General features: G+C 34.5%; 1 protein-coding gene across 2 annotated transcripts in view; it reads left to right on the top strand.

Annotated features, from left to right (window-relative positions):
• The window catches only part of LOC114244559 (uncharacterized), a 52,029-nt gene that overhangs the window by 17,575 nt on the left and 21,840 nt on the right, over positions 1-12,614 (top strand). For both annotated transcript variants that reach the window (XM_028176417.2, XM_089728358.1), the window contains exon 3: positions 6,183-6,291. In XM_028176417.2, coding sequence (XP_028032218.1) covers positions 6,183-6,291 — 109 coding nt within the window. The remainder of the gene's footprint in view (positions 1-6,182; positions 6,292-12,614) is intronic.

Raw genomic sequence — 12,614 nt, forward strand, 5'->3', positions numbered from 1 at the left:
AATTATTGCACTGTCGATTGCACCTATAATATATATAATGTATATAATGATAGTTATGTGTTAGATTTTTTAAGTTACTAACATAGATTATAAGTAATTACTACTAACAAAATGTTATGGTTTTAAAAAAAAACCTGAATAAAGTATTAATAATAATAATAATATAATTGAGGTGACGACATCTGTCATGTACTTATTGTCAACTTGTCAATATTTTGTATTGATGATCACTTTGTTGGTGCAAATAAATAAATAAATTGCCTTTTTTGACGCAAAGCCGTCAATTAGGACTTTTGTTTTGTAGCTCAGAGCGGAATTTTCAGCATAAATTTTATGGGTTACGGTAAACATTACAATAACAATCAGAAAAATCGTAAGATTGTCAGTCCGGTCACAACTATGTATGAATGAGTTAAATGGGCTTATAGTGTTAAATGTACTTCTTCTAACTTAGATAATGAAAACTGTTCATTCATTTATCTACATATATTTTGCAGTCTAACTGTTGGGTGCTTTCTGTAAAATTAAAACACGTATACGTTTTTGTAAGTTAAACATTCATTTCGTTATATCTAAAAAATATGTCATTATTTTTTTTACGCAATTTTCTTTGTTAAATTTTATGGGGTACCAGAGTATCATAATATCCTTTTATTTCTTATTGAATAAAAACCGAACAATCACGGATTGACGACACTGACGAGCTGTATAATTAGGAATACTGTTTCTGTTTAAAATATAAATGTGTTCTTTTTGGAACTAAAATTAAAACGTAATGTCATGGGGCGATAGATACTTCGATATCTACTAAACAATTCTCAAATATTATCTTGTTTGATCAGTTTTCTGTTGGTACTGTGTTTCAAATTCGGTAAAATGAAATGTTACCTGTGTGAAAAAAGTATTTGTTGCTTAACCTCCTTTAAAAATATGTGATTATCTGTGGCAATTCGAGAGCCTAATTATTTTTGTAATAGTTACTACATTACCAAATATTTCTCAGGTCAGGAAAACGACGCAACGTTTGCATTCTAAAATGTCGTGCTACTTGACGCTAAGAATTATTTTGAATATCCTTAAGATTGAGATTAAGTCTTAATCGATTAGTAACAAGGCCTATCTTATAACTTAAGTCGGAACGCATGAAATAGAATACTCAGTCTTATTTAATACTATCAAATTGTTAGTTTGCCGTAATATTTGCTGTATTTGATCTAATTGTTTCGTCGTTGACACATTTCATTTGCTATCAGCAGTGATCTTGATACGCTGATCCGGGAAATTGTTGATTTAATTACTTCCTTATACTGTAGTTCAGACACCGATGACTAATATAAATTAGTTCTAATCATTATTCGAGCCAACAGCTTTGTCACGTATTACTTATTTGCTTTTCGAAAATACATATTATGAAAATACATCAGTGCATTTACAATTTAAACTAAAGAGATAACGTTTATGAAATAATAAGCTAAGCCATGTTCTTAAATATTTATTTTTATTCATCAATAAATTTCATATTTGATAGAAAACTGATTGTTTATGATGCCAACGCTACTTCAACGTATATTTTTGATGAAAACTAATTAGGGTTTATAGTACCTACTGGCGTTGGTAAAAAAGTTCAGCTACATACAAACTTTCATTATCTTTACGTCCTTTGAACTGTAAGGTCGGATTACTTTCGATCGAAATATAGGGGAGGTAGTGGCTGTACATTTTACATACATTCGTTTGGCTCTCGTTGTTATAAAAAAAAAAAAACATACAATAATTATTCATACGAGGGCACGGGTTCGCGACAGTAATTTAGTAATTACGAAAGCTCGGTATACTGATTGACATTCTTCTGTCTTATAAATTATACAGTCAAACAATGAAAACCAAAATAAATATGGGGTTTACTATTAATTAATTGAGTTTCAACAGCCTCCTGGCCGCGATAGGGAGTCGCTATTGTTGCCCTATACTGAGGCACTAGAATGAAGTCCATGTTGGCTCAAGACCAGCCATGGTCAGTGTAAAATAAATAAAATGTACTTTTTTTCGTATTACTAACACTTCATATGGAATTTAATTCTGAAATAAAATGTTATTATTATTATTATTCAGGTTGGGTCAGTGAAACAAAAATGGTTGATGGCTTCACACAAACTTGATTTTTATTACGTCTTTCTTATTCTATGTAACTAAAATATAAACGTCTTACGTCTTCAGAGTTACACCGCGTCTATCTGCGATCGCGTCCGGTAACTACCCTCGTCTCACTTAAAAAAAACTGTGTTCCGCATTCATTCGCCGTCTTTCTTACTTCCTAACACGACATCTCCTATCTCGCTCACTCAGTCATGCTCCATATCTATCATCCATCCATATCGTTCCGTTCCGTTCCTACTTAAATATTAGGGAATTTGTATTCAAAATTTGTACTAGATCAAGAGCGACCATACTGTACAGTGACGTAAACGTTCAAAAGCGCGATACAAATTCCTGTTTTTTAATGCTTATAGCCTTGAGAGGCTATTTCAGCTTCTCCTTGATGTGTAGGTGAGCTCACGGGCCTCAAACCGGAGCGTTGCTAACGCTGGCCCTAGCAAGAGCAGTGCTTCGCAGAATTTACCACCGAATCGGGAACGCGACCCACTGAAAAGATCCGGCGAGAAACTCGGTGGGCTGTGCTTATGGGTTAACGAATAACATAAAAACAATCATGTTGTTGGCTAGCACAGAAAATTACACCTCATTCACCTCAAATACTTGCAGAACTTTTTAATACAACTCAAAAACATTGCTCGCATTGCAAGCAAACCTTTTAGTTTCAATAAAAACACTATCAGTTGGCTACCGAATTGCCAAAAAGATTTTTAATGCGATGTCGCGAACGCTATTTAAATGATTAACTATTTTATTGCATTTTTCTGTAAGAACATTACTTATCGAATTAAATAGTTTGAGGCGTTCATCAACACTCAGGAATAGTGTTTTTAGTCCGACGGAATATTATTATTATTGTACACATTGTTCGGCCGACGACTTGCCATGGTAATTTTCTTTCTGTCACGTAAATGTATGAATAGCCATCGGGCAGCATCGAACACAGTGAATGATTTTCGATGATTCTTAAAAAAAAAGCGAGTCTCATAAATGTAATATGAGTCCAATTTTGAGATTGTGGATTCGGGAACGCCCATTAATTATTGAGCTATTTTAGTTTAATCCCACCCTGAAATGTCGTGTCGCTTCGTCACTGTGTGGAAATCCATTTCGCTCTTTTTCTTATTTTTGTTTATTTCGATGTTACTAATTGTCGTAATCATTCGAAGCTGTTAAAGTAATAATTCAGTTTAAAAATTCTAGTCGATACGTTTTGATATTTATTTCAGTTTAATAACAAGGTGAAATATTTTTTTTTTTTTGTGTAATGGTGTATGTTAACCAAAAGAAAGTTATATCGTTGATCAATTACTGTATACACTATACTCACACTGATTGGTCCTACGATCTGTAATAAAGCTGATATATTTTTTTACCATCACCGATCACTCGAAACATGTGAATTTCATTTTGCATATTGAAAAGCTTAATCTTAAATTGAAACCGTCGGAACGTTTCCGTTGATATTCAGCCAAGAGTATATTTTTCTCAAAACCATGAACGCGTAATAAACGTCTCCCTAATAACATGCAATATATGATATTGCTGGTCTATAAATTCAATTAAAAATGAAAAGAAACGCGTTTTGCTTAATTCATTCTCGGAAGGATTAAGACTTTATAATACATTACAACGATCTTATTATTTCATAATTATAAATTGGATCGCAACAAAAGTGAGAATTCCTTGACCAATATTATATCTTTATATAGTAACAAGAAAAATGGCCTGCCAGAAGAAATCACGAATTTATTTTCGATTCTAATTTTTTGGTACAAGAATTTTTCTCGAATGTCACGATGCAGCAAATAAATATTGGTCGTGAATTGGAGAAATAAACCGATCTCGCTCTCGTATGGGCGATTTCGAAATTTCATCTCTTTCGCCCTAATAGCCGGCTGACAAACATGTATCAGCGGTTAATAGGTGCGCACACGCAGCTGTTGCGAACAAATCAGCTCCGTGTAGCTGACACTGTCAAAAAGCTAACACTACGTCTTGCGATGGAAGCGACCAGCGACACAGTAACTCATCGTTTCATTACCTACTCATTCATTTATTTATTGTAACACTTTATGTATATCATAAAAAAAATTGTTAAGCAAACTAGTTTATCTATAACTGTTTCCGCAAAGAAAATGTCTTCGATATTTTATCACGAAATTATGCACGCCGAAAAGCGGTTAATGTTTATTACATAATGATTTCCCTTCGTGTAAAGTGTAAATTTAGAAAATTTTAGATTTTATCCCGATTGCAATCGCTTTCGCGTTTGTCACGCGCCGCCATTGTAACGACGAGACATTACGAGGAGGGTCGACCGCCGTTCATTCAAGATCGAAGAAAGCATCCTACGTATTTAAAAATAGAAATTGTACGAGTATTTATTGGCCATGTCTTCGGGATTCGATTTAATTTACAGAAAAAAAAAGTTATACGCACGTGCTCCGAATGATTTGTAAATTTTGCGACTTAATCGACCGTCTTCGCCGGATTACTGTTCTGCGCTACGGAATTTCCAGTCAGCTTATAGCTTATAATGTACTGTTTTTATAAGTTTAAATTTTTGGACCTATGTTTTTTTCATTTGCTTTAATCTGCTACATTGTCTTAACGGAAGCGTGCAGGCACGTGTATTTTAATTATTTCAGAAATGAAAGATATTTTTGGTATGCTACATAAATACTTTGTAAATAGAAGTAATATGAAATTGTATTGCATATTTGTTTATATTTTGCAAATTCTGTTTATAAACGACATTTCCTTCCTAGTGTTATAAGTAATGTTAATTTCACTATTTTACTAAATAGCACTGGCATATGAATAATCGTAGCCAGTACAGTAGAATCCGGATATAACGACCTTCAAGGGACCGGCGAAACTATGTCGTACTAACCGGATGACGTACAAAACGGCAGAACTATTTCTTAAGTACATATGTTAAGTACATATGTTTATCCAACTCATGGAGCATGTAAAAATTTGCATGTCTAACTGTATAGGGAAAAATTGCTTTCTCTTGTAGCAGAGGTATATTCACGGGTATTCTGTACTGTAACAATGCCTTTATCCACCGACTCATGAGTAGAAGTCCTTACACGTTTGTCTTTTAAAACATTGGCATTAAACAGCGGCTCGATCTTATCTTTATTGTTGATATTGTAGAATGAGATACGCCAAACTCCTTTGCGAGGGTTGCATTTGATTCACCGACTTCTGATCGGTGTACATTGTTCGTCGTTTTAACCGGTCGTAGCATCATAATATTCATAATTAAGGGTCGCTATAAGCAGTTGGTCGCTTAAAACGGAGTCGCACTAAGCGGTTATATTTTCTCAGTACCTAACTATGAAACCTAACTTGAGTAATCATGATCGTCGTTAAAAGCGGTTAGTCGTTATAAGCGAAGTCGTTGTATATGAATTCTACTGTACTTACAAACGTGTTGAAAGTTACGATATTCCTTTATATAATTGGTGTACCCGGAATTTAAAATATCGCTGTCGATCCTAGTACGGGCCATGAGGCTGAAGCTTACTGAGATTCAGTTTTACTCTTAGGCCTTGGTTGAAGTTTCAAAGTACGATATGAGATAGGTGTTAAGTACGCCTATCGCCTTAGCCATAGATAGCATCACATTATGTATTATTATCTATAGCTATTTTGTATTCGTTAAAGTTAAAGTCCAAAAATAGCATATCATTTTTATTTGCAACTAGCTGACCCGGCAGACTTCGTAGTGCCTCAATCGATAAATAAAGATCTAAACTTTTATATACCATAAACTTAAAACAAACAAACGAATCCGTCCGACGGGGGAGACATCAAAGGAAAAACAAAATTGTTATTTTTATTTAATTCCGAGCATTTTCATATTTATCTACCTTTTAAACCTTCTATGGACTACCACAAATTATTCAAGACCAAAATTAGCCAAATCGGTCGAGCCGTTCTCGAGTTTTAGCGAGACTAACGAACAGCAATTCATTTTTAAATATATAGATTAATTTTTCTAAATGCATATTCAGGAACTGTCGATCCACGCTGTCTCCGCAAACGAACTGCTGAAGCCCAAAGATGAGCCCAACTACTCCCTGGCTGCTTCTTCTAACAACTGTTCCATCTTACATCATACAGGTCAGTACTATATAATACAGTTTGTTTTTATTATAAATGCATTTATCTAGCTTATTTAGCTTTATTTTATTATTTCTTTATTTTTATTTCTTATTTTTCATTATTTTATTTATTACTAGCGACCCGCCCTCGCTTCGCTTCGGATACATTAAATTTTATTATTGATAACTGAGTCTCGCGACATTACGCGCGGATATTATTATAGTGGTACCGCGGGTGAAGTCGCGGGGCGAAGCTAGTTTAAAAAAGTAGTCTAAGTTACTCCTTATATCATCAGAGCCGTTCTAGAGATTAACCGGAACAAACAGACAGACAGACAGACAAAAATTGTAAAAAATGTTATTTTGGTGTATGTACTGTATATATATTCATATGCATGTAGTAAAAAACTGTTATTTTAATATTACAAACCGACACTCCAATTTTATTTATATGTATAGATTTCTTTACTTTATTCTTATAGCTTTATTTTTATTATTAGCTTATTTCTCTCTATCATATTTAGCTTTTACTTTCGCAATATTTTCGATATATTATATAATTTGATTCATTTAACCTTAAAATCAAAACTTTCATTAAATTTATTCATTTTGAAAATCTTATATGTTATGGAGTTAATATGGCTGTTTAATTAACACCACACAGTACTCGAAGTTGAATCATTTCTATAGGAAATAAAGACAAAAGTATGTTCAATTCTGTAGCTAGTTAATGGATTTTTTTAATTCAACGATTCTTGAGTGATCAACTTTCAAAAAAATATAAACTTGTCTTGATAATATTGAAACTTTAAAACAACAAAATCTTCATTATATGAGTTTAATTTTTTCATGTGAACAGTTGATCTTGATTTGTGAACCAAAGCTTAAAATTATCATAATTTTATTTCTGTCACGCTTAATGTTCAAAATAATAACACAACACCCTGTATACCACATTACGTACAGGTAGATGAAATATATACATAATATGTGAAATTAAACAAAACAATCTTATTATTTCTGTTGAAATATGACCACTCATCAATACCTTTCAACGAATCAGAAAAAGCTATATGTCCATAATAAGGAACAAGCACGCAGATATCATCATTAAACTAAGCCTTAAAGCCCGCAATGCTGTCAATTTTTCGGTCGCGAAACAGTGATTTCGATTGCAAGGCAGGCGTTAAAATATACCATTGAGACTTTGATCTTATATCGGCATTAGTATTATGATCTATGAGTTCCGATAAACACTTAACACCAGATCGGCGATCAACTCAGTCACCTATCAGATAGAAAGGAACTTCTTTTTTTTAAATAAATTGCTTGAAAATTATTTTATAATGTTTAAAACAAGCCTGGAAATCGGCTTAACTATGTAAAAGAAATGTTCAAGTCTAAAGCAAAATTCATATTAATGGATCTTAAATTATGGAGGAAAAGCGCCATTAGTTTTCGTGTTTTATTTCATTCGTTCTGAAAAAGTCAGAAATCTGTTTACAAAAATAAATGTTTTTAGTTTATTCGAATACGATCTTTTTACAGCTGCTTTTGGAACTCTAGAAGAGATTGTGAGCATAATACCTTTAAAATTACCGTCTGGCCGTCTGGTGTAGTGGTTAGTGACATGATCACTACACAAGGGGTCGCGGGTTCGAATCCCGCCAAGGGAAGATGTTTGTTTAATAAATATAAAAAAAAGTCTTTTCCAGGGTTATGGATGTATATTAAATATAATATGTATGTGTATAATAAAAATCTTACATTTATTTCCGTTATCTGGTAAAATCGCAAAATTTAATGATTTGTGATATCAGTTATTGAACGAAAATAGGCTATCGTTATATTGCTATAAACGCTAATCATTAATTGACTTCGGCTGAGGGTAAAATCCTATTATTGTAAGGGGTCAGAGAATATTACATGATAATGTTCTGTTCGGATATCAATAATGAGATACGGGTTTGCGACTTGGCCATATGAGCTATTCTTGCCCCATCTCTGTCCTCCACTAGCTATCATTTGCCCATGCAAATACAAGGTCGGTTATCTATCTAGAGTCTTAGTCTGGCTGGGTTATATGGCGAAACATTTTGCTTGTATAGTAACCTCATCATCGCGCCCCCTTTCCTGTTAGCGATTCCTTTCAATTCAGATCGTACGTTTCATTAACGAATGACGGATTGGTTTTAGTACGTATCCGATATATTGCACTAAGTCGTGTAATGATTGGAAATAGGAAGGAAGATCGAAGCATCCATGCCGCTAAGAATGAAAACGAAATAAAAATACATCAAGATAGAAGAAGTAAAAATATTAATAAATACCTGAAAATAAATGAAAATTGTACGTTAATAAATATAAAATCTAGATTACTGCAATATAAGTACACTGTTAATGTAACATAAAATTAGTACACAGATATTCAGATTAATCAAAGTTAAATTATTAGATAATCTTTATTTTTATACTCGAAAAAAATAATCCGAAGCTTCCGTTCCCCTAACTGCTTTAGGCAATGAGTGCCGAATCTTAAAAGAGAAAGGTGGATATTTAGTTACAATCAGGGCGAAGTGGGGTTAAACGCTCGCGTCTATTACATCATTATTTTCTAAGTCGATAAATTGAAATGTCAAATAATGAATTCCGTTTTAAACAAACGTTTTTGTACTGGATACTGTTTGTTCTGCATTGTTTCTAGAGGCCCGGTATCGATTTGTCAATCATTAAAATTACAAGTGTCGAGTTGCTGTCGTTGCACGGTACAAAGCCGTTATTGTGAGCCAAGATTTTATTTCATGTCGCCGTCTATCGGTTATACTTCTCAAGACTCATGTGCTGACTGCTTGACGCTGGCGCAAACTTAGAACGATTTACGAGCGAACACGCATTGTTCATTCAAAACGGCTGCAAGTTGATTGGCGATATTAAAAGTGTCAAGCGGACGGCTGCCGGAAATTCATTGATAGATTTAATCGCTTTAAACTGAAATAACCACAGTACTGTAGTATTTGATTCAAGGAGTAAATTGCTAAGTCATTAATGCCGTCCGGTCGACTCGGTTCCCGCACTAAAAACTGGTGCTATTTCAGGGTTTATTCACGGGGATCCTTGGTTTTAAAATAAAGGCTGATTTTGCGTCATTGTTCGAGTGAGCTGTGCATACGTGGACATTTCAATTTCTAGAATCGCCGATCAAGGTCGTACTGAACTAAGGATTCGTAAAGTCCTGCTGCCTTTAAAAGTGCTCATCGTTATTGCGAAGTTTTATGAACGTGATGATGTATTCGCGTTTAATAGCCCTTATTAATAGCACGGGCGACGATTGCTTAGAAACCGATCGTTTATCTACAAGTGAAAGCGTATAAAAAATAATGTCATTGCTGATTAAAAATTATTCATCGAATGTAAGGCTATACTGTATTGGAAATACGTGTATCTAAAATTAAAATTTACGATTTTAAAGAGAAAAATAATACATTATTGGTATTCAAAAAACGAATATTTTTAAGGGTACCTAATGCCTAATTAAGGAATTGGCAAATCATGTAAACTGACATTTACAGACCTCGTGTTTATTTATTTAAAAAAACTACTCTCACCCCTGAATTTATAAGGATCCTTAGGTCGATGATCGTTTGTAAAAATTCTTGATGTAAAAAAGGAAGAATTATATTAGTTTTCCAATGGCTTTTTTCTAGTGATGCACCCTAAAAAACATTCACGAATAATCGCCCTAGACGTGTCATTTCGGATTCTCGCGATCCACTTTTGGTGCTTTTAGGCGATTGCGTTCAACATGCCAGTTAACTTTAGACACAACCCACTGAGCTTTTCCTTGAATCTCCTCAACGAGTCGCGGTTCCGACCCCGTGGTAGTAGATTCAGCAAAGCACTGTTATTTGAGCAGACGTTATCAAGTCGTTTTAGAATGAGTCTCGTGAGCTCGCCAATCAGCCATGCAGACACCAGAACAGCCCATCGAGGCTACGAGGTAAACAAAAAATAATAATAAACAGGTATTGTGTACTAAAATGAAACCCTTGGAACTTATTAATTTGTATAGTTATTAAATGGACGAACTGTGAGCTCATGCTGTCTGACACTACCGTCATAGCTATATCCACATACTATAACAGTAATGTATTCCGTTTCAAAGAATAGAACAGACTTTTTCACATCTCAATGTAAGCGGTGACGTCCAAATTGCGATATGACTAATAAGGTAGTCCAAGAATTGCGCATACACAAATTAATGTACGTACAAAAGAAAGTCGGTTGAATTTCAACCACATACGATACAATATTATTTCAGATCGCAAGTGTTCAAGTACTTATTGGCTATTGTTAAGTTATATAACGACACGTCATCCACGTCCACTGATAGTTAAGCCATAGAAATCAGTCTAAGTAACTATAAATGTTTACATTTCAGTCGGTAGGTTGTATGAGATCACGGGAAAGCTACTTAATTGAAACGATTAATCGAATCTCATATTTATCTGGTGCTATATGCGGTTCAAATTACTTTTATTTTAAAATTCGTATATAGTACTGTTGTAGTAGTGTTGGTTCATTTTATAGTTTGAGTGGTTATAGGACTTTAAGTCAATTTCTCTCCAGTTTTGGGATTGTTAAATACGTCCGCATCTTTCGCGTGGGTTTGCAGTAACAAATCGGAAGCACGTTGGTAACCAGCGTCTACTCCTCTAAGATATCAAAAGTTATTTGTTTTTTTTTTCCTATCTACGCTGATAGCCTTGAGAGGCTATTTCAGCGTAACCTTAACTAGTAGGTGAGCTCGCGGGGCTCAAACCTGACGACGTTGCTAACACGAACCCTAGCAAGAGCCGTGCTTCGCGGAATCTATCGGATCGGAAACGCGACCCCCTGACAAGATCCGGCGAGAAACTCAGTGGGCTGTGTCTGAGGGTTAATTTACTCGACGAGCCCTTCGTCGCAAGCGATGGGTTCGACGAGAACGGTGACCGGTGCTTGAGGTACCTAAAAGCACCGTTAGAGGATCGGGAGGATCCGAAATTACAGTTATTTGCAACAAAACCGTTATATAATAGTGCGGTTCAACTAATCTGACCTGCGAGTGGAAGTCCGCTAGCAATCCCAAGGAACTCAACACGATATTGATCGTAAACCGTACCGTATCGAATGCGGTACAAATATTAGCATGCTGTAATTTTAATGTTGCGCCTTTAGCACAGTTTACACCTAAATCGATTTGACATCGAAAGAAATCGATTAACACGTTGCTGATAATTCATTTACGATAACATATCAATGCGATATTTATTGCATTTCAACGGTACAAAATGCGACGTTAAATTTCGAATCGTCCTATATAATGCGTTCGGTTGCGTCGAGTAAATGTCAATGATATTCCGATTCGCCGTACGATATCGGAGTGATCTATAGCCTACACTAAATTCTATCTAGGTTAGGAAGATACACTGTTAAGGGCCGTTGGCCTGTTGATATACCTAAGGACAACGTAGAATGGATTATCAATAAACATATAAATGGGAAACGGAAAAATGTATCATTTTTTTAAATTCTTATTTAGTCTATTGCTTAGAAAAAATCTCGATTGTATTCTATTAAAAACAAATGCTGAGATCAATATTGTTTGGTGACCGTGACTTCTGAATCATCCTTCATTCTTTTTATCGTTCAATATACATGTACTAAAAAAATCGCCACCAATCACCAAATACTATTCGGATGTTTTATTTGAGTGTCAATTTAAGCTTGTTCCACACTAAAACTTTTGAATTACATTTCATGATTCTTTCCGAATTCAATTGAACAAGATTCAGTTTTAATAATAAGTTTTACGTTAATTAGAAAGCCCTTTTTTGTTCAACTGACTTACTAAGAGGATCAGGCTAGATTAATTTCTAGATTACCTAGATTCTAGATTTATTAAAGTTGAAGAGCAGTGTGGATAGATCACTATATACTGGGCTTATCTCTGAAACAACGTGGTATCTCGCGGGCGCGTACAGACCCCTGACGTCAGTTGTGGGTCACGTCCCCTTAACCTCGCTCTTATTGCAAGCCGTCCATAATAAATTCATAAAGTGATTCGATTATAATTTAAAAAAAACATACACGATGCTTAATATAAGATAAATTTACTTGTAATTGCTTTTACGTTCGTCTAATGAACGACATGTTTTGTAAAATTGATTTTGTAAAATCTCAATCTGTCCATTCCACTTCGTTCTGTGTCACTCAATCTGATTGAATATATTGCACAACTTAAATGACGTTCTCACAGCTAGAACGGCTGAGTAATACTCGTATTTTTGTAAGCCTCATTAA

The sequence above is a fragment of the Bombyx mandarina genome, chromosome 01 (assembly GCF_030267445.1).
Source record: "Bombyx mandarina strain Sakado chromosome 01, ASM3026744v2".
In the NCBI taxonomy this organism is placed as follows: domain Eukaryota; kingdom Metazoa; phylum Arthropoda; class Insecta; order Lepidoptera; family Bombycidae; genus Bombyx; species Bombyx mandarina.